Source organism: Channa argus, chromosome 16 (genome assembly GCF_033026475.1).
Source record: "Channa argus isolate prfri chromosome 16, Channa argus male v1.0, whole genome shotgun sequence".
In the NCBI taxonomy this organism is placed as follows: domain Eukaryota; kingdom Metazoa; phylum Chordata; class Actinopteri; order Anabantiformes; family Channidae; genus Channa; species Channa argus.
Genome location: NC_090212.1, coordinates 16,087,585 through 16,115,256, shown reverse-complemented (window position 1 = coordinate 16,115,256; position 27,672 = coordinate 16,087,585). Strand labels below are relative to the sequence as shown.

Here is a 27,672-nt window from a genome sequence, read left to right as displayed (position 1 = left end):
ATTTCTTTCTTACAGTCCAAGTAAACACCCAGGATTGAATAACACCGGCCAGAGTTGTTTGCATAGTTAATGAAGCAACGTTGAGCAGCACTCTGTCGCTGACCAGGCGGTGGCTAACAGAGCAGTTTTCCGAGCAGTTGTGTAATTGTATGCAAATAGCATTGTTTAATTTTCTCCTAATTTCCTTACATCTCCTGGCAGTAGCTGTAATATAGGGGACTTTAATCTTACACAGCTATGCTGCCGAGAACCGAAGCTAAGCTCGCTTGTGGAAAGAGGATGCTGATGTCACACACATCTTCAGTAGGGGCACACGTAAAGTTGCACACACACATACACGCACACAAACACACACACACACAAAGCTACAACAGATACGCAGGCAGAAGCAGCAAACTACATTTATGTGCTTACACGTGCATAGAAGTATGCCACACACTTGCACATGTGCACAAAACACAACTGTGAGGCAATCAGCCAGTTAACACAGCAAATGACTATGGTTATCTAAGCATAACAGCCTGTTGGCTCAGAGAAACACAGTGATAAGCAGTAAGATACACACTATTAGGCGCCACCACAGGACTGGCCACAGATTGAAAGAGAGGCTAAATCTTGTTTTACAGTTAACAGCTGATGGAGATGGTGCCATGTCTCTCTGATTGTCACCACTGAATTACATATGCAAATACCCTGACTCGATTGAATTCCGCCCACCATCTCCCGTGGAGTGATTAAGCGGCAAAGTACGCGGGAGAGTGTGGCCCATGGGGTCGCAGAGTGAAACAGCAGGTGAAAAGTGTAAAGCATGCTTGGAATTGGGTTTGATTAGAAGAAAATGGCTCCTCATCGCTTAGGCTGCTCATAGCTGTGACAATTTGGTGACTGCTGGAGCTCTGACTACGTTGAGTACATTAAACATAAGGACCTTGTTAGTTTTCTTGATGGTGCAACCAGGACAGGAGAAGGGCGAAGGGGGGGGGCTATACACTAAAATCCTGAAAAAATCATTGTGGTCCAAGCAATTGTTGAAAAAGCCATAAAGGTCTTAAAGAGCCATGCCTCCTGTTTTCTTCCAGACTTGAGTTTATAGGGCTCATTCTGAATGGGAGAAAAAGCCGAAAGAAAATAGGATTTGCTCATTTTGAACACTGGCATCGAACCAGCTATGGCGAGGTGGATGTTTGTCTTTAGCTGTGTGAGTAAAAACCTCACATAGAGGAGGTGTGTGCTAACTCTTTGTGTTTGTCCATGATAGTTAGAACGTCTATATTTGAGTTTAGAAATGCGAATGGCTGTGATTTACAAACCATTTGATAGAATATTGTTCTCAGCGTGGCTTCAAATTAATTTCAATGAGCAAGACTCAGAGCACATCAGCATTTTTCTACCCCTGGAGCACTGCAAGCTTCTGTAGACCCGAGACAAGCAGATGAATACTCTTGCACAGACACACACGCATGTTCATAAACATATTTGGACACACAAACTCAGAAACTCAGACACAGCAATCACATACTCAAACCAGCCAAGAGCTTTGGGCTATGTACAAAAGCATGAAGATTTTTTTTTTTGCTGCACAATTTCAAGTCACGCAGTTTAATCAAATGCCGTCGCAAAAGGAATAAATAAAACGCGAGTATGCAAATGTTTCCCACCTAGTCTGTAGTGTTGGGTAAATGAAGTAATCCAATACAGAGTGTTCACTTTCATTATCAGCTGACTTCTCATTTAATGAGCCTCCATGGTCCTGTGAATGTCCTGATGTCATCAATACTAATCAGATAGAGGTAACAGCGAGGGAACTGAATGTGCTATTCTGGACTGGTTAGTCAGGTCTCTAGTCAGCCAATGTGAGTGCTGAGTGCACTGCTAGCCTTGATGAAGGCTGTCATCTCAGCACGCTGCATCGGCGCCTCTTTTGTCAGGAGCTCCTTTGATCCCCCCCAGCTGCAGAGATACAAGCCCCAGCAGAAATATGCTGAATGGATTCATGTATCCCCCCCCCCACCCCACACCCCCCCCCCCAACAAACAGCCTCTGGCCCTCTCACTATTTATGATCATAATAGCTGCAGTTATTTATTAAAGAGAGCAATTGTTGTCCTTGCTCTATAGACAATGTTGTTTTCTCTGCCGGAGAGAATAATATTTGTCCTTTTGGTGCAGCCCTGTGTGTGATGTGAGGCGGCATAGTGAATGTGATGGTGATTGATTCCCGTGTTGAACAGTGGAGAGAGGTACAGAGGAAGGCTAATCTGAGTTATGATTGCCACTGTAATCGCATTTTCTCCCTTGACTCATCCCTCCATTCTACAGTAGTGGATACATGCTGTATTCTGATTGCGGCGCACATCCATCAGTAATGAAGGGTGCGAGATGAAGTGACAACATCCCCCTGCTCCTTCTTGAACACCTTAACATCGCCACGATCTTCTGGATCATAAGTCTCTCTCCCTTCCGGCAGCCCATCTTCCTCCTTTGCTGACTTGCTAACCTGCTGGAGGTGGCGTCAAGCAATTGCAGTAATCTTGTCATCATGCTGGGGGTAAAATAAGCTGTTTTGGGTGTTCTGGTTCTAGCACAGGGTCTGTCAGGGTAGAAAATATCCTCTTGCTGGGTTTTAATTCAACCAGCAGGCAGCTGGACCGATGAGATGGCAACATTATTTATTTACGGAGACAATGATAGCAACAGTTCCCCAAGTACAGATGCAGGGTGGCATGATGTCATTAACAGTCAGCCCACAGGGAGCATGGCTACAAACAGCAAAAACGTCAGGGGGGACTTATTTATTCACAACACCCCATTGGTGAAAGCACGCATGTCAGTAATGAAGTGTCTAGAGCTTTAGGCACCAGTTGCGTATCTGAGAATGTGTGATATTTCTTAGTCTTAGAATGTGTGCAATTTTGTGTTTGTGTGAGGAGCATGGATTTCTAGTGGGAAAGATCCCTTTGCTTTGAATACTGAAACTCCCACCGCACTTCCCAGGAGTGAAATAATACACCTGGAGAGGAGGAAGTCATTTAAGGGCAGCGTGTTTGTGCAGGAACGTGTTGAGTCAAGGGTGTGTGTGTGTGTGGTTCCAGGATGAATGGGTTAGCAATGAGTAAATGACCTGCCTTGATGCAGCCTATCAGCTGAGCTCTCCAACCAGACTCCCTGATATCCCCTTTCATCCATCTCTATAAGAGAGAGATGACGGAGAGATGGAGAGACGAGAGGGGGGGTGAGAGTGAGCAGATGAATATGGCCAGAAGAGAGCGAACGATTTCAAGTGCAAGATCGAGCATAAAGGAGCTAATTAGTGAAGAGGGAAAAATTTGGGAGACAGAGGAAGTGAACAAAAAAGATTATTAGACTCCAAAATGAATTTGGGTGGATATGTATGACAAACGGCACCTACCCAGAAGTGGCTCTCTAATGTGACTGAGTTCCAGTCGATTGAGGGGCCATTTGGGGTAAGTTGATTTGGGGCACAGATGAGCTTGTTGCTTGGTCCCAGCCCACTTCTGGTGTAAGAGTAGCCACTGCAGAATTGAGCATGTGTAGAGCTAATGGGTTTTATTCTTCTAAACGTGACCGATCTAAATGCCTCCGCTTAGAAACGTGTTCTGTTAACTCAATAAATGTGTAGGATTTAGCAGGAAATGAAATCTTGTATTAAAATGTTTTTGCAGTGTACAGCTGCTTTACCAACCCAGTCCCATTAGCCCCCCGCCCCTCCCAATACAGAAGGGTACTGCTTTAAGATTTCTGATTTGTTCCCAGTGTCAACTTTGGTCTTTGGTAAAAGGCAGGAGAAAATGGCTCAGAGAAAGTAATTTAAAAAAACATGAGCTGTGTATCAGAAAAGCAGGGGACGGATGTGCAGGTACAGATGCAGAGGGAAACAGATGCGAGCAGCGAGAAGGCCACAGTAGGAATCTTAAAGGAAAATCGCACTATAACATGAGTGTTGTTTTTGTAGTTTTGCCTGTTTCTGTCTGTTATACGCACACAGTGGCATTGCTACAGTAAAGTATGATGGAGGCAAAAGATGTGTGGTTTTCTAACTTTCAGTTTATGAGCACTGATGACGTAAACAGTCATTTTGTGCATGGTGCTAATAATGCCTCATTGTATTCAGAACTCTCAGATGTTTCGCTATAAACTGTGATGCATGTTCACAAATTTGTTAGTAATAATACTGTTTAACAGTCTTATAAATAAGTTTGGTCATCCTGATTATTTACTTAAAACTTGGGGGGGTATTAAACTCGAATTACCCTTTAAGGCTCTATGCTGTCTTTAACTGCTGTTTCCCATCCAGACACATGGGTAAACATAAGGCATTTGCCCACATAAATTTTGTGCATCTGGGCCTGTCATTAGCTCCAGCTGCCAGTAAAACGCGGATAAACTGTGCTAATGTCGTTGTATTGAATAACTTTCAGGAAGGGATTGTGACCGCAACGACCGCAGCAAGATGGGCCTTTTGTTTATGAGTGATATCTACATTTCTTACCTTTATTTATTCTGCAATGTTTTGTCACGCAGGCTGAACATTCATACTCTTTTACAGCCGTGCACCAGTTAACACACATACATTAACGCCGGGTCACATTCAGAGGGAGCACAAGCATTTCCTACCCTCCATAACCGAGCAGCTTCCAACGGGTAAGTGCCTTGCTCACATTTAAAATGATCAGGAAAGAGAGTGCTCACTTTTTGCATCCACTTACTGTATCGTGGGTTTCAAACTAGGGACCTTTTTCTGCCAGCTGTTTGCCCTGTAAGCTCCTATGTAATGATTATGCAACCCTCACTCTATGTTTTTCATCAGTATAAAGTAGATAACATAAACCACAGCACTGCAGCTGTCCAATGCAGATTCCAAACTGCAATAAAAGTCTTTCAGGAGGGAGCTATTTTGTGCTGTTTCCTTTCCCGGATGCTAGTCAGAAGTAGTCATTTTTGCAGGTTGCCTGATTATTCATTCAAACAGAGGGAGGTGTGCAGTCATGGCTTATGTTGATGTCAAGGTCAAACCTCAGTGAAATAAGATTCACCTCCAAGCAAAATCCCTTTTAAACCCTTCTAATGTTAAGAAACAAGCCTTATACTTGATAAAATAAGTTGACCAAAGGCCCCAGTGCTTACAGGCGATACGTAACCACAGTATTATCTTTCACTTTCCAACGGGTAAGCAATGATTTTTTTTTTTACAGTAAGTCAAACGTGATTTGTACATGATTTCAATGCACAGATGGTGAATGTAATTGATGTGTTCAACACGATAATAATCTGTCACTTTGGTCACCTGAGCAGCACATTAAACAAACTATGTGTTTTTTTTTTCAGGGCTTAAGGGCATACTTAACACTCTCTGGGGGGATTACACAGATTTAAAAGAATGCAAGTAATATTACAAGACCTTTGCACTTAACTTACCGTAGCCCCCGATCCCCATTTTTCTTGTAAACGTGCCATTAGTCACATTTGCAATGATGTAATGACCCATCCTGCATGCAGAGGTCCAATTGTTTGCAGCAACTTCTCCCTTCAGATGTGACCTTTAAGCAACCTTATAAAGACACGTGCATTGGTTTATTTACAAGACAAAAATATGCTGTTTCATTCCTATTCACAACATAGCATGAGACACATGCACGCAAAGCTCCCTGTAGATGAAACTATGCAAGCATCATTGACTGCTGCCTCTTCAATTTGGACTTATACTTAAATCCAACCATGTTCATTTGGTTACCAATCCACAGATACTGAACAGGGCTAATTAATCTTCTAAGAGGCCAAAATGGGCTGGGGCCCACTTTTGGTAAATGGTAAATGGCCACTTATACAGTGTTTTTATTCAAAGCACTTCAAAGCACTTTACAGTGTTGGTTTCACCCGTTCATACACTGATGGCGGTGGCTGCCACGCAAGGTGGTCACCTGACCTGCTGGGAGCAACTTGGGGTTCAGCGTCTTGCCCAAGGACACTTTGACAAGTAGCTGGGACCGGGGGTTGAACCACTGGCCCTGTGGCCCGTGGACGACTGCCTTACCAACCGTCCCGCCCCGCTTTTTCCCACAGCTACAAGGCATATTGTAAAGAGGTTGTTGTAAAAAGAAAAATTGCAAACACATGCTTATGTTGAAGCCGTCAGACCTCGAATGCCTTAAAAACGCAGAGGCCGGGGTGGTTAGATGGGTCAACAAAACAATCAGACTTTAGCGGGGGAAACTGCCGGTTGATTCTAATATCCTGCTAGAGTCTATATGGGTTTCTTTGAACCACGACCATAATTGTTCCAGCTCTAATCAAGTTGTAAGCATGGCAACAATAATGTCCTAACCCTAAAGGTGCCTAGTGGAGTTTTCTTGTTCAGTCCTAGTCACCAAAACTCATTGTGTGTTTCCTCAAGGTCTAACAAATGTGTCGAATGAGTTTCCTTCCTCATAAAAGCAGACCTCCAGAACACTTTAAAACCTGCCTTGTTTATTTCCGTGTTTACTAGCTTGAAGTCCTCTTCTTCCCTACTTTGCTCGTATATTGGCACGTTACTGCCATGTGGTAATAAGTGGAATAATGTGAAACCCTTGACAGGAGTGTGCATTACATCACCCATGTGCATGGGAATGTGAATGCGTGTGTCCTTGTGCATGTGCAGAAAACTGCTCCAAAGTGGTGAAACACTGCACAGAGCTTGAGTATTAAATTAGTTTAAATCCCTCTACAGTGTCTTTGTATCCTTAAACAACAAGTTTCTTCAAACCAACCATGATTATAATTCTAACAAACCATTTATCCCTAAACTAAATCAAAATGTAATTATAAAGGAGGAAGAACACTGATTTGTAACTCAAAACTGTACAGGCCAGTTTAATTATATTTCACCTTGACCACCAGAAATTAACTTTAGCGCCCGGTGCCACTCACTACTGTATAGTTTGGGTCATTTGATTAAGCACTAAAGCATTTAAAACTGGTTTTCAAACAGAAAACTGCAACAACAAAAAAAGGCATTTAAACTAATTGTCGGTAAAGGTTCTCAAGAGAGCCAAGATCTTCTAGGACCCTCATCATTTTAGTTGGGACTAAGCTCCATTTCTCATTCCCAATTCTAGTGAACATGCATCTTTACTGACTGCATTTTGTAATGGGAGATTCTGGTTTCTCTTTAGGTTCAGGGATTGGATGACTATTTAGGAAAGCACTGAATAGAAAGCTCTGGCTTGATTCGTTTGATCCAAAGCCAACAGGACTCACAAGCCCACCATTTACGTGCAGATGTAATCACTATGCCATCACTGGGCATTTGGCCTCTTCCCTTTGGAATAAAGGAAATTAAGTCACTAATCTGGCTCTGTGTTACCTCAGCTTCAGTATTAGTTGCTGCATAAAACAAATGGGCCAAATCTCTACACTAGGTCCTAATCACTTATCTGCCATTAGTGCTTCTAGCCAGGGGGTATGAGATGAGCAGTTCATAGTTGTGGAAAATAACTTTATTAGCAGTGGCACAAGGGTGGCCCACTTAGAACAAAGCAACTGTTGTCAGTTTAGAGAAAAATAAAAGGATTGCATTTCTGGAACTGAAGATTGAACGAGCCCATGTGCAGGAATGTGTGTGACACTATGTACCGTCCCGGGCTGTCCATGTTTGTGTGAGTGTCTGACAGGGTGATATCGCTATATGTGGGCGAGAGTGTGTAGTTTTTCTCGCATTTGCTTAAAGGCAACAGACACATCCAGAAACAAAGTCAAGCCAGTGATAAGATCCAGACTCGCCTCGGAGCCACAAACCTACTCTTGTGAAAACCAAGTAAAAACTACAGCTCTGCTCCTCAAAGCTGGGCAGCTGAACAGACCGGGGGAGGGGCGGGGGGCATAATCCTTCTGTAAATGCCAGCTCAGAGTTTAACACTCTACAAAGTCACCTCCACTTTAGATTAATAAAAAAGATTGCATGCGTCAGATCTTCCGTAAGTACTGCGATGTTTAAGACTCAAACTTAATTTCCTTAGTTGGCAAACACTTCTGCAATGTATGATATTTCAATAGGGGAATTGTCTGTGTGTGTCCGTGTGTGTGTAGGACAGGTAAGTTACTGTAGTGTACAATGACTTTTGACCCTATTATGTTCAAACCCAATGAAAAGCGATATTCAATGGTCTGTGAATCTCCTCCCTCCCTCTGCCGTCCTCTCTTTCTCTCTCTGCAGCTGCATTTTCAGCCTCAATTATTATGAAGAACTACATTCCAAGTGTTGATTGATGTTGATTGAAACATGTAAAGGGCATCAAAGAGCAATGAGAGACGGCTTGTCGGCCCACACACGTTCATCCGCACGCCCGCACACGTATTGCGCTATGCAAATGATCTTCACTGTGTGTATACGTCTGTCAGCTTGCGTGCACGCCTGAGCGCGCGCCCCCCCCCCTCTACTCAGTATGCCTGAGGAGGAACACATAATTTACAAAATATCACAGATAATCGTGTCGAGATTAACGATCTCATTTTGATTAATGCTTAATGTTTAATTAACTCAACTTTAGGTCTTCAGCTTGTCAGAGGTTCCCTGCATAGCAAATAGGCTTCTTGCTCAGTGTCAGGTACACCACGGGCCGAGTGAGCACGCTGGTGAGGAAGTGGGACAGATAAATTTTATATTAATCTCCTGGGATGATATTTGTGGGCTGCCAGAAGCAATGAATAATTAATATTACCCAAACAAAATGAGGAATAACAAAATAATAAACAGCACATAGCAGAATGTGTGAGTATTCTTAAAGCGGTTTGAGGTTCTGTGTGTGCACTATTGTATGTTTCATCTGCCAATGTCGTGTCTATGTGTGCGCTGCAAGTACTGAATTGCTGTGTCTAATACACTGTGTATAAAATAAAAGTGTGCACACTTCTGAGTGTGCATCCACATGCCAAAGTAAGAGAGATTATGCCATCACTGTGCATAGTGTGCATGAGCACGTCTGAGCGCATATTGTCAGTGATTATACGCTCGTCTTTCTATCTAAGACATTTCTTTGAAGCTTAGGTTGGTGTACAGGACAAAGTAACCATGAAATTGATACACACTCCCATTGGCTGGACCACGTCTACACTTAAACGAATCACATCACAGAATGTGCACCTCTATAGTAATGATTCATTAACATAAAATCACTGCTTTTCAATATACTAAGTTTTGTAGCCACGAAAAAAAACCTACAGCAGCTAGAACAACTGTCACCCAGCTCCTCCTCCCCTTGCTCTCCTATCCAGTTGGCGAACCCTGTGCCAGTCTGATAACGTGATTTTACGCAAAAGTGAAATCCTCCTCATGTTTGATGTGTGCATCTCTCATTCAATTCTCCCCCAGCATCCACCCTTCCTCTTTCTTCACCCCCGAATACCTCACCTGACATTTGTAGGGAGGCTGCTCACAGGGAAAAGGTACTTTGTGGTAGGTGCGCGGGCGTATATGTGTGTGTGTGTGTTTGTGTGTAAGGGCAAGGGAGAGAAAGTGAGGAAGAAATCAATGTCGCTGGCAGTGTTTCCCTATATTTAGGAGCGGCTGAGAGCAAGCGACATTAAGCAAGGAAGAGACAGGAGGGGGTGTCATTGGCGGGTAGGCATGTGTCTCAGATGTAAATGGAAGCTCAGAAGGGTAGTGTAGCATTTGGGAGTATGTTTAATATCAGATTAAGCCTTTGATGGATGAGCTAGAGAGACAGGAGGAGAGAGAGAGTATATGTAAAACTACACCCTTAAGAGAGATAGTGGCAGAATGATTTTTTGAAAGATAGCCAAAAGAGGAAATGACATTTACGGATCAGAACGTCACGCACGTCTTCTGTTCTTGAGCGCCAGACAGCCTGTCCTTTCCTTGGGACCGATCTGTCACCTCTGCTGGGCCACTGAGCTCAGAAGAAAACATGCAGATGGAAACAGTTTGCACTGAGGAAAAAAAGGGGTTCTGCATCATAACAGATTTTTTACCACACAGAAAAGCAAAACACCATTTTTAGAAATTTGTTTTTTTTTTTTTTTTGGTCAACTGTAGATTTTCCCCAACGAAAGTCAACCGTCCATGCTTGAGCTTTGTCATATTCACTTTAGTTACTTCACATTGAGGGTTTAACACTTTCCTCTTGAATCCTCCATAACTTTGCTTGAAAAGCACCTCATATTGTGCTCTTCCCATATTTTTCCAGCTGCAAAACTCCAAACCATTCACTGACCTCTAGGCTACTACATCAACTGCTTTACAAAACCATGAGCAAATCAATCCACATTGAAGTCTTCTGCTACTAGGAGTGGTACGGGATCCTTTCAGGGGGTGTGAAGAGTTTTGAATGAAAAATGAGAACTCTGGAAAGGAACACAGAGCCATGGAGAACATAATCAAACTACTTGACAGGTGGGTTGACCAGCTTCCATGCCACCCTCACAAACTCAGCACACGGACCATACAAATGAGAATGGAGAAGATGAATAAGTGCAAAGGTGTGTTATCACTCACAGAAGCCATTGTAGTGGTTCATCTGAAGCCGCTTTGAACACATTTTTAATGGATCAAAACTGGTTCTTGGTAACAGTTACATTTTCTTTCATTTTTGAATACTTTTGGCAGACACACAAATTGGTGCATGATTACTTTGTGCGGTCTATACATTTGGCCACATTGGACATCCACTTAAAAAAAGCACAAGGAGAAAGACAACAACGTAAATGCTGAGACAAAGGAACACAGACTATCTGACAAACCGGTGCAGCAGCCACACTCAGATCCAGGTCACTTGCAGAGCGGCATCACCGGAAAATGAAAAGATGATAAATTGAGTGAGTGACGGAGGGAATATTTGCAGCATTACTGTAAAAGACAGAACGATCCGATCTTATCATATTCTGAGTCCTACTCCAAAGCAGTTATAAAAAATGACCATGCTGTAGAGAGAGGGCTGCGTTCTATTTATTCATGGCGAAACACTACTTGCAGATAACAGTATCATTCATCAATCCTGCAATCATAATAGAGAATTCCTGCCTAAGTGAACGTCTGGCGGTCAGGTTTTACAAGCCAGTGAGAAGGTGGCAGCTGACTAAAAATAGCCCTGCAGCAGGGTCTCATAAATGGAAAGGAGAAACAGTAAAGAGGAATGAAAAGAAAAACACACACACACACACACACACACACACACACGGCCAAGTGGTGATTTCATTTCCCTACCTGTCATAGCACGGCTAAATAACTCTGGGCAGGGTATTACAAGCTCTAGGCTCCGTGCCTCTGAACAGCAATCCCATACAGGTGGAAAATGAGTAGAAGGAAAAGAGGTGGAATGAAAGTGATAAGCAGGAGAGAACAGGTGAAAGTGGGGAAACAAAAGAGGTGATAGATACACCAAGAAGAAGAAAAAGAGGTGACAAAGGCACAAAAAGTGTGTGTGTGTGTGGGGGGGGAAACAGGAAAAAGGAACTTGGAAATGGGGCAGGGAGTCTGAATAGCTGAAGGAACAGGAGGCAGTCCGGCTGTGAGGATGGGCACACAGACACACACACACACACACACAGTGCATCCCAGTGAAGTAGAGTCTGACAGATGGAATTACACACTCTTATAACTCTGTAACTGTCCTGGAACACACACAAAGGTGACAGTTGACTTTCTGAAGCGAGCTTTCTCTGGGCAAGGTTACTTCCTCAGTAAATCTTGCTCTTTTCTACACACACACACACACAGATAGAGAGACAGAAAATGGGGAACAGAAACAGAGAATAGAAATAGAAATACTGTTTTAGAGATTCCAGAGAGGACCATATTGCACAGTGTGTGACAAACTGCAGTGGTCTCCTGCCAAGGGAAACATAGAGCATCTCAACGCAGGTATTTTACTTAAAAGTGTCCTAGTCTTTTAGCCAGGATGAGAGTGTATGATCAGAGTATATTTAGGCTTCAAGGACATTTGATTGAAGTCATAAAAATGAAAGATGACTTGGTGGAACGGAGTCACTGCGGAATCTCTGCCTCAACTTCCCATCTCTCTCCCTCCCCTCTTGCCTCCATCCTTCTCATTTTCCCCTCTCCCTCTCTCTGCTGCGGACACTTTATCCTGCCAAAACAGTGCCTTTCGTCCCTAACCCCTCAGAGGTAGAGGCAGGGATAATTGAAAAAGTTCTCACGCTGGGAGTTAAGTAAAGCAGATAAGGTGAGAAGTTGGAAGAAGCGAAAAACGTTGACAACAAAATGTACAGAGTAAATGTGTTGGGTCTGCGAGGGGGTTTGCAGGGGAGACAGAGCAGGTAATAGAGGAAGGGAGAAGCCTCTGTCCTGAGCGAAAAAGAGAAAAAAAGGAGAGTAAGCAATAAACGGAGAGTTTGTGTGAGGTAACAGGGTGAGGGAGGGGGAGAAAGCAAGAATGAAAGCTTTATCTTATCTGCTTTAGCCATCGCTACTGTCCACTGGCTCCGAGTATAATACCCACTTATGCAAATACATCCACATCTCTGCTCCCCTGATACTGTGGAAGGCCTAACAACAGTTTAACAAAGTGTTTTTTGTGTGGGCTTGTGTGTAAATGCACCTCCAGGGTCTGGGTGGAGCTGTGTGGATGGTGTATGTGCAGTAAAGTGCTGTGCCAAGGAAAGTCACCCCCACCCCCACCCCTACTTCTGAATCTGCCCATCCCTCCAGCCATCTATCCACACTTTGCTCCCATTCATTCCTCATTCTCTCTCCCTGTACCCAAGCTTCCCTCCCTGCTGGCAACCCACTCCCCATATCCTTCCTCTTTCTTCGCCCTGACTCTTCATCCCTCTCCTCCCAAACCTCCCTGTCCTCCAGTGTTCCCCCCTCTTCTCCCTTTCCCCTGCTTCCGTCACTGCCTTTTGTCTTTTCACGGCCACTTCAAATGGCTTTAGATCAATCAAAGGCACTCAACGGAGTTTGTTAGTGAGCCACTGTTGTGAGAGAATGAAGCCAAGCACCCAGGGGTCTACCGCCCTCATAATTAAATAGCTGGAGGACTGAATGCTTTCCTCGGGAGGACCTACCGCATTCTCCACTGACAATCCACCTCAGAGCGATTTGTGCCGCCACAAAACTAATCACTTAGGCTTGTGCAATCTCAGCCATGCTATTGAGAGAAAACCAGCAATATTATTAGGTTCTGGAAAATATCCACTGTTTAGAAATGCTCTTGGAGATGCAGCAGATGTTGATTTGAAAGCCGGTTTAAACCGCTGGCTGCCTGTAGAGTGGAGGTATGCAGATGAAATCAGCAGTCGGTGTGATGGACAGTTCCACGTCCAGGACCTGTCAATCACAAGCTGATTTACGTAAAGCAGGGAAATAAGTTGTGCGTGCTCTGATCAATATCTCATCCTTTAAGTGCCAACAAAGAATTACAACTGAGCAGCCATCCTTTTACTATAAGACCTATAGACTGAACACTACTCTCACATGTACGTGGATGTTGTTTGTTAATGCAAAATGGGACCGGCTCCAGAAGCATTTGTACTAACTGAAATTGATTATTAAATGTGAGTGCTTATGAAATGTAATATCTAATAACATTGAAGTTTGGCTATCAACTATTTTACAGTAAGTAAATACTACTTCATAGAGACAAAAACAGTATAAATTATGAATGAAATTAAAAATGATACAATCCCAGAAAGAACCATCACTTATCTCTTCCCCTCCACTCTACTCTGAACATTTTTGGGGGTTTGAGCTCATTGATTTCATCTTAACAAATACAATACAATACAAGAAAAGCACAACACTGTACGCTCTACTGTGCACCACCCGCCCAGAATTAAAGAGCAGATGAAAAAGGTTGGTGAATGGCTTGAAAACAGTGTGGTGAGGATATGTCGCTTTTGTGTATTCAGCTTGTTGTGCAGCACCCAAGTGGCCAAAAATCAATGGATGCAGCTTTAAATCATAAACCTTAAGAATTATATTGAGGCAACTAAAGCTCAAATTTTACCAGATACCAAATTCATTACACTGAGTGCGCAGATCCAACCCAGTGCTTTGCACATAAGAAAGCAGACAGGAATGGCGTAACAGTGAACACAAGAGTAAGTACCACATGTACACACTCCTAAACACAAAAGTCACAAAACATTTTTCGCATCCAGCATTTTGACAATGGACACACGTGGCCACAAACAGTAGCGCTGGCAGAGCTTTGCCACTGCACTGCTGGGAAAGCCTTGGCAGTCAACCTGCTGTCCAGTGCTGCTCCAGTCATCATGGTCTGATGAAGACTGACACAGAATGGATGGAGAACAGGAATGGACACACTGGGCAAGTCCCAAGTTTATCACGCACCCTTCAGCCATAGCTGACAAGGCTGTCAATGAATGCTGCCCCTGTACTACAGTGCCATTTCGAAAATTAGCCCTGTTAAACAAAGTCTGGACGTGACTGCGGCCGGAATGTCCAATACAATGATGGCTTTGGTGAGTCATGAGCGTTGCTTTGTTTCTTCTGCCAAAAAAACTCAAACAAAAGAAAAACACCACACCATAACTGCATAACTGTGCACGCCAGTGGCCGGATGAGCATAAGTCCTGTGTCTCTATGCAAATGTATTTAGCTGGAGAAAAACTATGACAAAGAAAATTGTAATTTTCTTGCCTGTTTTATGTATATGAATGTATTTTATTGGAATCGTAGGTAACATTTAAGCTACAGTTGATAGTCCAGCATTAATACAGTTATAATCGCTTATATAACCTTGGCACAAGTACAGTGTTTCATTTTAATTTGCAATTGATTGATAGTTATTGATGCCTAATGAGATTCCAACCTGGTGGCACGAAGGTGTGAATTTTATTCCCTTGTAAAGTTCTTCCTTCAAAGTAAATGCCACTTTTTACGCAAGAATTGCAAAGTGGCAAGCATTGAAAACTCAATGTAAAAAGTTCTTCGCAACATTAAAAAGGACGGAAAGAAGATTTTAAGACTCTGTGCTAAACGCGTCCTCTAAATCCACAGAGAGTCACAAAATGACTTACTGCCTTTGTTTTCATGTCTGTTACATTATCACATGATGTGTGGAAACTATTTTAAATAAGAAATCCTATCTTCAAAGTACACACTTTGATCAACTCCCCTGTAACATCTCAATCCAAATCTCTTCCCCGTTTCAATTTTATACTCGACAAATTGCTACAGCTGTGCTCACCAGTGAGCTACAGTATCTCTATCCAAGCATTTTGCCCTGCTCTCCTGTGTGAAAAGGAGCTTTCCACCAAACCATTCTACCTGAATGCCTTAATGCCAGTTCACTCTTGTGCCATGACTTGTACAAAGCCGTCTACTTTTGACCAATTCATGTTCACCACTCTACTGATAATAAGCGACTCAAGACAAACATTATTGCCCTAATGTAAAAAACACTGAACGCTTGTCCATTTCCTTTCCCTCAATTAAAATATCGTCTCCATGTGATTTTCCTCGCCTGACGGTGTCCAGAACTTATTGACTCTGCTCAGTTATGTCCTTCTTCCTGCTGCAAAAGGCTCTTTGAAGCACTGGAAACATAACATTTGTGTTTCTCATCCCACACTGAATTTGAAATCCCAAATCAATTTAGTCCAATAAGCTCACGGCTTCGACTGTTGGAATTTGCTTTCCAGAAAACACGAATAACCTCGACAAGTGGTGTAATCATACAGTGCTCTTCAGCTTGGCCTTAAAAAAAGTTGTATGAATGGGGGATAGATGTGAGATATAGTATGCATGCAACTGACCTGTATTAGAATGGAATATCGCTCTGCTCTCTAGCATCACTTGGCATGAGATAAGTGCGACAGGGACGTTGCTTTAGCAGTATCTGAGGACAGTCTGTCTTTTGTTGTGAAGGGCAATGAGAAAGGAAAATTGATCCCATCCTGTGTCTTTTCTCTCCTTCACACTTTTCCATCTGTTATTTCTCTATCTCTCAGTTTCTTTTTGTGTCACTCTGCCCTTAAGATCTCATTTATTGTCTCATCCGCCCATCCACTGCCTTCAATCCTCTGCTGTTAAACTCATTTTCCCCCGCTACTCTGTGTCTCATGGCCACTCTCTCTACCATGTCTGCATGTCTCCTTCGGGCCCATAAATAGTGTGTATACAGAAGAAGTTGTGCATATGAATATCAGATCGTCTTGATGTTTCCCCTGCACCAGCAGCCAGCCTGGGATATCACTCAGGATTTATCTCTTGTTCTGCTCCGCTCTGCTTTATAAAGGCAGCTTGAACACAGAGGTCAATACAGACAGAATATGTGTGTGTGTGTGTGTGTGTGTGTGTGTGTGTGTGTGTGTGTGTGTGTGTGCGAGTAAGAAACACAAAAGCAGACATCTCAGGAAATGACAACTGCGTGTGCGTGAAATGGATGCTTCCAGACACATTGTGGCAGAGTGTATGTGTTTGTGTGTGTGTGTGTGCATCTCTGTATGTGTGGGGCCAGGTCTGATTGTGTGTAAGAGTGCATTTAATTATGTTTTGTGTACAGGTGTGCAAGTGCACCATGTTTTACTCAAAATGGGGGCGTGATTGCACACTCACGCTGTGAGGACGTGTGTTTCCACAAGGAAATCATTGAATTTTGAAATGATGACCTGGTTTAAGATTGGAGCGAGGTTCAGTTGAGTTACAGTCGGGTGTTAACATTACGTCTGCAGGTATAAGTCATTAATATAAGTGTGAGTCTTTGCTTGTGTGTTACAGGAGGAGTGTTTGTTTGTGCCAGTGACTCAGCATCTGCTGAATGAATGACATGACATGAAAAGTTATCGTCTGGTGGGAATCATAAGATAGTAAACGCTGAATTAGTTAATTATAAATTCAACAGCACGAGCACTCCTCACAGCTTCACTGTTGTAAAGCAGAAAGATTAAATTGCTAATGGCTAAAACCACTGTGCATTATTGAGAAAGAAAAGTCCTTTATTGATGTTTGGATGCTTGACACTGTGATTCATGCACTTGCTCATCAGTCATTCGCACATTACAGGGAGTCTGCAGAGAGTCTCCTTGCAAAGCTACTTCCCATTTTAAACGCCCACCTAGAAACTCAGGGCTAAGACACCGCTTCCACAAATATATCAAAGAATTGTGTTTTCCTCTTGTAAAACACATGCTAAATTGGACTGAGGTCCAATTGATGACTACACCAGTTATAATACAGTATTTGGCCTTGTGGGCTGTGTTCTTTTCCTAAAAGCCTTCATTTTAACCTGATGGTGATTATTAATTTTAGAACCAACGAGCTGGAATGGAGCCAAATGGGAGAAACTGCAACAAGCTGCACGTGATGTACCGATGCATGTTGATGCGAATGCCACCAGTGCACTGCGGTGGGCCTCCTTGCAGACAGTTTTTCCTCTGCGGCCAGGTGGTGTTGAAGCCCATCCAGATGGGCTCTAAATCATGCCGGTTTTCTTGCCAACTCCCAACATAAATATCCCAGAAGGAACACAGAAGTTACCTTGGGGTCCACCATCTTTCAATCCCCTGCCTACGCCCTGCCCGCCTCTCAAATAACTTCATTTCTGACAGCTCTTCACATTCACCTCCTGGTCACCCTTTTTTTTTTCTTTTTTCTCTTACTAGCTTTGCTCACTTTTCTTTTGCTGTCTCTTTCTCCGGGTTTTAATCTTTCTTGCCCCCCTCTCAACCTGTCTGAATCACTCACTGTCTGTCTAAGGCGGTTTTGTTCTGTTTCCCTCACTGGTTTAACTTTCTTACTTGGATTTTTGTCGTCCTCCTTTCTGCACGTTTACCCCACTTTCTCGTTCTCACCCCTGGGTGTTTGGCTAACCTGTCATTTTGGCACTCACTCAGCCGTGTCCCACAGCCATCTGTCAGCATCTGTTTAATCTCACATCAGCACATGTCTTTCTCACCTTCTCTCACCTGTCTCGCCTCCTGTATGCGTCTCCCGTCTGCCTGTCTTTCACCTGTGACCTATGGGAACCTCTGTGTGACCTGTCTGTCTTTATCATTGACGCTCATCTCGCCCCAAATTTCGGGTGTTCTGCCTCAGACGGCACCTAGACGCAAACAGCTCAACATCAGTCCTGTGGAAGGGAAAGTTGGAGGTAACTTTAAGAAGGAGTAGAAAGTTTAGAACTATATGTCAAAGTCTGGTCTTTCATCTTTGTGTGTTTGAGTGGAATCTCTTTGTGAACAGTGTGTGTAGAACAGAATGTGTGTGTGTGTGTGTGTGTGTGTGTGCGCACTCACTTATCTGTATGGGTGTACAAATGTTGGTGTGAGGGTGTTTTTCAATCACAGATAGCTCGCAGTTATCACTCACTAATCCTCTAATGAACTGGCACAGTTTAGATAAAACGACCTCCATCAAACTCCTCAATGGAAGAGAAGGCCTCCTGCAATGCTTCCCTGCATTCCCTCAATATTTCCATCCCCTCCCACCCTCCATCACCCCTTCTTCAACCTCCTTCTTCTGCGATTTCTCTTTTCTCTGCTGATCATTCCTTTTCTCCTCCACATACACAACTCTTTAGTTTTTTCCATGGCCTCTCCTTCAGTCACTTTCAATGTCGTGACTCCACCTCATTCCTCTGTTTTCACCTTTATCCTTCCTTCTCTACTGATTGCTCTCCTTTTCCCTTGATACCTCACCCTCTTCTTTAATCTGCCCTTTCCGCTTTTACCCGTGATATTTGTTTATTTCTTTCTCGATTTCTCTGTCCCTTGTTTGCTATTGTGGTCCACCTTTATTCCTTGCGCCCTTATTTCACCTTACCTGCTTCCTTCTTCTTTTCCTTTATCTCCTCATCCTTATTGTATAACGCCCCCTAATTCTTCCTTTTCCATTGTTGATTCATCTTTATATTTCTTCTCTAATTCCACTTTTTTGTTTCTTCCTTATTGTTCCACCACTCATTTTCCTTTCCATTCCCTTTTTATTTTTTTCTCCCTTCCTCATTCAATCCTTTAACCTCACCTGAGTCCTTATTTAATTCATTCCTTCGTTGGGTCTTATGCCTCCTTTTCTTGTGAGACAATAATTTATTCCTTCATTCTCATGAATGAAGGAATCCCTCCAATCCCTCCTCCACTTGTTTCCTACATGATTCATCCATTTATCGATTAATTCCTTCTTGTCTCATTCTTTGTGTGATAACTTACCTGATCCCACATGTCTCGCTGACCAATTCCTTCCTTTTCCCCATGATCTCTGTTTCCTTTCTCCAACATCATATCTCCCTGTACTACCTTGATTCCTACAAACTGATTCCTTCTTTCTTCCTTAATCATTACCACCTTCAGTTACACTACTCGCTACGTACAATCTGCACCACATATCCTTGTCTTACTAAAACATGCAGCCTTAGTTTCTATCCATCACTAGTGTGCGTCATTGGTTCTTATTACTGTTTAGCTCTAAAGGGGAATATCATACTGGTGTGGGATAACTGGAGACATTTGTTTCACCAGAGGCAAAAAACAGAAGCCAAACATCAGAACACAAACCAACATGCAACACTGAGCAGCTCAAACAGGCCCACGGTCCTTTTGGTAACACATACTCCGCTGTTTCTTCACCGCTCAATTAATTTGGCTCAGTCAAGACCACGCTGAACTGTCATCATAGCACTAATGGAGAAAAAGCTTTGAGCTGTTTGCATTTAGCAGCCTGCTTGTCTCAATGTCGGTTTGCTTGCAGCTCGCGTTCACCACAAGTTTTTTTCCATCTCTTTCCACTTGCCTATTCCAGTGTGGTAGGGGCAGAAATCCCCTCACCATCTCAAATGCAGCGCAGCCTTGTAAAGCCTCATTAGGTGTAATAACCTATAGTAAGCACAGAGCAGACACGGTATGCATGTGTGATTCTCTTATATGCAGATATACATTTGTGTGGAACGTGTTCACGAGCTTCTCTGCATGTTTAAGTGGATGGACGTGGGTGTTAAATGTGTGCAGAGTGTGTGAGTGTGTGTGTGTGTGTCCTTTGAGAACTGGGCTAGCTCAGAGCCACAATGCGTCTTATTCAGCAGGGTCCCTGGATTAAAATGTAATTTCATTCAAAGTCGCAAATTGGCTTTTTTACTGTACTAATCTTCATTTTACTAAGCAGAATGAGGTATGTCATTAAAAAGAAGTTACTTAATGAAAGAATGCTGGATGGATAGATTGCAGAGGGGAAAGTTGTTCCCCAGCAGAACTATAAAGGTTACTTTTGAATGATAAACAGTAAAAAAGCTCATTAATAATACTCTATACAACTATGCTATATTTGAGTATGTGTTGCAGTGATTATGTTTTACAGATAATGACAATGACATCAGTGTGCATTCAACTAATGTTGTGATTCTAAGGGACTAAACTGAAGCTGCAAAAAAAAACAAAAAACGTTACAAGTCTTTTCTCATAAGAAATTCAACAGTACAAAAAATCAATAGTACAGTAAAAAACATGACAGGGGTCAAGCAGAAATGTACTTTTTATGCATACGTGTGTTCAGGCTATTGTTAAAATCAAAACATACAGAAACAGACTCGTGAAATATGAATAAAATGCACTTCTGAATGGTAGAGTATATAATATAAAGCACTTAGCGTGGAGGTGATTGCTACAAAGAGGTAAAAAGTATGAGTGGCATTAAATATTAGACTCTGTGAAATATAGTCCTGTACATTGTGCTTTATTGAAGAATTTCAGGACGTATTGCAGTAGTATTAAGTGTAGCTGGGAGTAAAGTGAGCTGCAGAAACACAGTTTCCCCTGTGAAGAATGACAAATAATGAATTCAAACCATACCACCCCTCTCACCTAATCACATCCAGGAATCAGCAAAACCATTTCCTTCAGCTCTCCCTGCTAATACATTTTGAAATAGAAATCATGATCCACAAAATAATTTCTTTGATATTATCAGCCAATGTAGAACTGTTTGGCGGGGCCGTATTTTAAAAAAGGCTTCATAAAAAATCAAGTGAGATGCTATTTCCAATTAAAACTTTTAGCAGCATCAAATTATCGTATTCCATAATGACTGCTGCTATTACCAACACACACTACCATCATAGTACAATACCAATTCTAGAAGCCATTCCATTAGTTTCATTAATTTTTTTCTACATTAAATAAGGTTATTTAGGGGTTACTTAAACATCAAATATCCTCAATTCATCTTATCCTAATTCCATCCAGTAGCTACTGATTAACAAATCACCTGCTTAAATGCCTGTAGTAACCCTGATGGGGATTAGAAGCCCATTTCCTTTTTCTTTCCCTTGCTGCCTTTGTGTCCTTTCTTCCTTTTCCTCTCTCCTCCTCCCCTCCCATCTTGCCTGCTATAGATGGACAGGAGAGATTTACAGTTAGGGGTCACACAGTGATTCTAATTAGCTTAAGTAGGTTGGGAGGAATAAGCACTTCCTGCTGAGACGCATCACCAAGTCCCACAACTCTGTCTGACTAAGCAGAGAGAGGAGAAAGCAGCCGGACATCCCAACCTCTGTCTTTGTCTGCCCTTCTGTCCGTCTCTCTATCTATGTCTCCCTGTCGGCTGAATTTTTCCCAGACACATGAATATTTTGACAATTGAGAATCTATCTGGTAATTCATGGAAGAACTGTACCCATCAGGTTCATAATGATGACAACCCTCCAGCAGGGGTTTTGGGTGTACAGGAAGGTAGTCTGGAGAATATCTATCATCACACCCTCTAAGAAATGTCACACATGCTGTATGAAGGCCCCACTGTGGCTATGCCAAGTGCATTTCTTTGTTGTTTTTCTTCAGGTGAAATGTGAATTATGGCAAAAAATTAGCTGACAGTAAAGAAAAATGAGCCTGTGCCACACAGTAATTCATTCTCGAAAGTGTTTTTTTTTTCTTCCTCATGGACATGCTCTTTGACCTTGAGAAGGGCTTTTCCAGCCTGTGATGTAAACATACTCAACATGTCACCTTTTATTTTTTTGTAGCATTTTAAAATGTGTGTAAAATTCACTTGACAGTTGAAAGGAAGCAAGTAGCAAGTGTTTCTTCCTGCATATGCAAGTGGCTCTTCTTGTCTATTTACCTCTCTCTGATGGCCACAGAAGGGATCTGTTCACTAAGAAAATACGGGCTCAGTTCCCAATACCCTGCGGAAAAATCTTCACAATTTCAAAATCTCTGGGGAGAAGCCTCTCCTTCCATAAACAAACAAACAAACAACCAAAAAAAAAAAACCCTCCCCTATTTGGATCAAACTGTGATGGATCCGGCAAAAAAATTTGGCAGAAGTGTTTGTTTTGTCTCTGCAGTTCGTCAAACCTCCTTCCCCTTCCCAGGAGCACTCATCGCCTGAATGCTCGAATGTAAATAGCATTTTTAATTGGAATTATATCTTCTATTGGTGTGTTTTGCTATCAGCAGACAACCTACTGTAGCATTCCCTGTTTGTCCAGGGTAACAATTTGCCCCCCTGTTGACATATAAACCACTCGTCACTGCCCTCTCTCTGTGTGTGTTTGAGAACCTGTCCCACCTCTTTGTGGCCTCTTTTTATTTCATTCCTGACATTGTTTCCAGGCTCACCCCAGGGTGCTTGAGAAAGAGAATGCACTACAATCTTTCACTGACCACAAACTGAAATACATAATGATTTTAAGCGTGCAAATAATAATGTATCTTTTTATTAGCAGTAAACAACAACTGGGTGTTTTGTCATAAACCAGTCAAAAGTCGGTATAAAATATTTCCATATTTGCACAAAACTCCCGATTACTCATCACTTTATTTTAGGCCCTTTAGTCATTCGTCTGTTAGCTATTACTACTCAGAGCTACCGTGCTTTTCCTCTGCTGCTACCAAAAACAAACAGATGTTGCTGCTGCCAGATACCTAGAACACATCAGCTTCAATAAACCTAAAAACACGAGCCTGGCAGTAGGGAAAACAACTTCATGAATATATTATATGGCAAAGCCACTTTTGTGCAGCACAAACCCAAAAGATAACCAAAACAGGCAACCATTTACATGAAAATGCTGCTTGAAATTATTGTTGGAAATAGGCAAACAGACACACAAAAAGAGAGGGATGGTTGTTTTTCTTTTGCCCAGTGACTGCTTGGCACACTTCTCTAGAATTGAAAGGCCTCCCACAGCTCAAAAAACCCCTCTCGTTCTTCCCGGCCCACCCCGTCTTCTTCTTTTTTCTCCCCTCGTCTCTCCTCTCCTCTCTTGCTCTTCCCTGCTTATCTCCTTGCATTGCCGACGCATTCGTCAAATGGTGTGATTTCTCATTCATGTAAGCTTTATTGAAATCGAATAAGCAATCCATTGTTGACAAAGAGACTCGACAGGAAAGAGATTTCAGACTTGAACTACAGATCTCTCTCCCTCTCGTCCCTTTTTTTTTTTTGCCTGTATGTCTCCCTAATGCAGCCTCTTACTTCACCCTGTGTGTGTGTGTTTCAGTTGAACCTGTGCAAAAGTTGAAAGTCCTCTTTATGTGCACGTGCCCTTCTGTGTTTGTGGCATCTTGTGCACATTCAAGTGTGTGTTTTGTGTGTGTGTGTGCATGACTGAGAGATGCAGTTGGCTCCTCTGTTGGAAAGAGGTGGCTATGACTGCATGGAGCTGGATTGACTGACTGGCAACCAGCTTGATGACTGCTGGGAATACTAACATGACACGAATGAATGTTTGCACACGCGTAGTGCAACCCACACACATAAACATGCATATGATGACACACAAATAGCATGAGCTTCAGGCGCCACACCTCTTCCTGATGTCCAACTATCAAGATTGCAACAGTTTGAATGATTCACTCTGAAAGGTGCCAAAACACAGTCATCTTCAATCATACATACACACATCCACATTTAGACACTCACACACACTGTCTCTCTGTTGACACACAAACACAAGAAGTGAGCTTAAAAGGGAAAAAAGCATTTTACTTTAAACCTCTGCTGCTGGAGGGCTTAAAGGTTGAGCCCGATGCTAAGGCAGAGCTACCACATATTAAACGTGCATGTGAGGGGCCTCCAGGTTCCCCAGCAAAGCTGATCTGAGATCAATCAGACATCAGACTTTGATGACTATTTTACAATTTCTGTTCCTGTTACGATTATACTAATTATAAAAATAACATTTAGGTCAAGAAAAAAAAATCTATTGTTATCATTGTTATGTTAAAATGACTCTTTTCTTTGCCTTCAGCCAGCTTTGCTTTCCTGCTGGTGACTACAGCTTTGCACCAGCTCAAACACCCATATTCACCCACAGGCTACTGGGTCAGTCAAAGGTTCTTTGATAAAGGTTCAGGTGAAAATATGTTAAGCCTTGGGTTTCGGCTTATTAAAATAATGAAATATATGCAAATAACCTTCAGTATTACGTTTTTTTCTGAACATGACCACAGGCGCAAAGCGACAGAAGAAGACTATACATTGGTCATACCTTGGTCACAAGAGGTTCCGTGTCTTCCAGGATGGAGATGAAGGGGATCTCCAGGAAAGAGGAAAGGAATTCCACCTGGATCAACTCCTCCCTCGAGCGGGGAAAGGCGAGCACTGCGGACACTCCCCTGACCACCAGGTCCTGGCAGGTGCTACGGGACAAAGATTCCGGATCCCCTCCCGCGGGTGATCGAGCCACCATCTCCAGGCTCAAGTTGTAGGGCAACAGAGGAGGTGTTTGGGAGGTAGTCGTGGAGGAGTCTGCTGCACCGCTCTGGTGCCGGAGGCTAGCCAGGGCGCGGTTGAGGGCGTTTTGTATCCGTGCCGGCTGGCGGGTCGGCAAGAGCGCACCGAGGCGCACGGTGTGTCCTATCCGGGCGAGGATGTGACAAGGCTGCGGGTGAGGGAAGCAGGGCTCGGGGGAGCAGAAGACGGTTAATAGGAGAAGCAGCAGGAGCGGTCTGGCAGAAAGGAAGAGGAGATGAGGTCTCCCGGGGGCGAGGCAGTAGGTCCACAGTCCAGAGAGAGACACCATGCTGCAGCTCCGACACACAACAGAGGAGGACTGGGCACTGCTCAGCGGGAGATGGCATAGCTCCCTCTTTACGCCGGCTCCACCGCTTTTCTCGGACTTGATGGGTCTTTTCTTTTCCCCCCTTTTCTTTTGGTGATGCGCGCTGTCGACGGCGATTTGTCGGCGTTTTGACGTTTCGCCGTTCACCTCTTCAAAGTTTTTCACGTCAACAACAAAAGACGCGCTGCTGGAGGAGTGGACAGATGAGCGCTCGCAGCTTAGAGCGCTCGCCCCGCTTCTGTCAGTCTCTTCTGGGGGAAAGGCACACCAGCTGTGAAGTGTGTGTGTGTGTGTGTGTGTGTGTGTGTGTGTGTGTCCATGCGCCTGCCCGCCAATAATCTAACCTCTCACGGAGCCTGCCTCTTGTTGAATTTTAATGAAAATTCGTCGGGTAACATTTCCTTCCGCTTCTCCGGGTCCCAGAGAGAATTTGCTGTTAATGTTTTCATTCAGCATTGAAGCTACAAGCAATATAAAATGTTTCCTTGTAATTATTTTATGATTTTTACTTCAAGACAGGCAATCCAATACAGAAATTTGTTTTATGCGTTTGGATCAGAATGTATTCTTGTTTTTTTATTGCAGTTTAGTGTAGGACAAACTCTAAAACTTTGCCCGTGGGCAGAATCTTTCTTGTAACATAAACATAGAGTACAAGAACTATGAAATTGTAATAAGCTTAAAATAGAATGTTTCTAAGGAAAAAAGGAATAATTTGATGCTTTTCCGATATTGAATCCTGTTATAAATGGTGGCCATTTGTTTTGTGAAGGGGCCACTTTAAGAACCTTTGCACCACCAATGTCCCTGCCAGGTTGGCCAACACAAAGCTAATAGCTTGCTGAAATCTCAATTTTCTTTTGAGATTTATTCCCACTTACTTCCCGTGATCCAAGTAGAACATTACGCGTTGTATAACCACATCTTTTCAGCACCACGGACAGCGCCAATGCCATAAAAGAGATCTACTGCGCGTGCTAATTTGGCTTTATGCAAAGGACAGCACTCAGTCCTCTCTTCTTCATTCTGCACTCATTCCTTTCACTACTGATGTCATTTTACCATTGTTAGAGCTGAACATTCACTAAATCCACAAAGTCCACAAAGTCAAATCTGGCCAGCAGTGTGTGTTTCTTTGGTTCCCCACATTGTCTTTTTCTGATAAGTCCTTGTTTGTCAGACTCCACTGATGCTTCACATTTATATCTCCTCCTGTTTTTCTGCCTCTGCTCTACTTTAAATCTCACTCTCTGTGGCTTTGGCATGGGGTGATGCCTCAGGACCATTTTAGCGTGGGGTCTGACATGAAAGGGTTTCTCTTGCAAACCTGTAGATCACTGTCTGCCTCGCTTTCTCTCTCTCTCTCTGTCTCTCTCACACACACATAGAATCAACAAGTTGTTTCACAGGCTGCTGGGTGACCTGGTGTGATACCAGTAGTGTTTACTGACAAATCTGTGACAGTTGGGCAAAAGGTGTTTTCTTACCTATCCTGGATACAGAGAAAAAGATGAAATCCAACACTGTGTTCTGCTGCAGACAAGCAGCATTAAACTTGCATGGCTCCTCACACACTGCCCCTTGGGTACCTGTTGAAGCTGGGCAGAGCTGAGTACAAACTAAGTGTTTCCAAATGTTTCTCTACTATATGTGTGTATGTTGGGAAATGTCACGATTATATGGTGACTTCAGTTTATTAGGAGGTGGCTTATGCCATGTGTCTGAAAGCAGCAGGCTGTTAAAGCAATATGTATCTCAATATGTACATATACTCAATAAATAATGACACACTGTGGCTGCAGCTCAAACCTGCACAGTGCTAGAGAAGGGGTTTGGAACCATTCTTCTTTTTATATTCGTAGGTTGTTGGGTGCGAACGGCTCTCCTGGGCTCACCCCACAACCTCTCTGTATGGTTTGAGGTCTGGGCTCTGACTGGGCCTCCAAAAGACAGATTTTCTCAAAAGTCATTCCGTAGTAGATTTACTACAGTATTAAGCATCATTGTCTTGCTGCATCACCCATCTTCTACAGAGCTTCAGCTGGCACACAGCCTCCCTGACATTACCCTGACATTATATCCATTATCTGAAATTATCTTCGATGATGGCAAAGCTTTCCAGGACCAGAGGAGGCAAAGCAGCCCCAAATCATGATGTTCCTGCCATCATATTTCACTGCTGGGATGATGCTTTCATGTCCAGTCCACAAAATACTTTCCCAATATCACTGTGCAGCAGGATCCTCCATGGTGTCTTTCCACGGGCACCTGCTTAATGTAAACATGTGCCATCATTTACACATGGTACATAATTCCTTTAGGCCTCTATCTGTCATTCTGCTGTTCTTAAACACTTCATTCAACATTCTGTATTGTGCCATTGAATTCTCTTTGAGCACCCACTCACCCATTGTAATTTCACCATATTTTAAGAAAAAAATAAGAAAAAATTTGGATAAATACGGATACATTTATCACTATATATATATATATATATATATATATATATATATAAAATTCTTTTTTCACTCATACTGAATTTTCAGTGCTTTTTTGCATATGCATATATAAATACGAGATATATACATTTCTAAGTAAAGACACAACAGTAAAGACTGGTACGAGGCAGTATGACAAGGGGATAGACTGGGAGCACTCGGTTGAGACAATGTAAG

At 42.9% G+C, this 27,672-nt stretch overlaps 1 protein-coding gene across 3 annotated transcripts in view; it reads right to left on the bottom strand.

Annotated features, from left to right (window-relative positions):
• The window catches only part of grin3ba (glutamate receptor, ionotropic, N-methyl-D-aspartate 3Ba), a 64,252-nt gene extending 36,852 nt beyond the window's left edge, over positions 1 to 27,400 (bottom strand). The window contains exon 1 of one of the 3 annotated variants that reach the window (XR_010910991.1): positions 24,425 to 27,400. Coding sequence is in view for 2 of the 3 variants with exons in the window: in XM_067479009.1 (XP_067335110.1) it covers positions 24,425 to 24,958 (534 nt within the window). In the remaining variant the exon portion in view is untranslated. The remainder of the gene's footprint in view (positions 1 to 24,424) is intronic. The other 2 variants (XM_067479009.1, XM_067479007.1) reach the window with 2 other exon arrangements.
• Between the last annotated feature and the right edge of the window lie 272 nt (positions 27,401 to 27,672).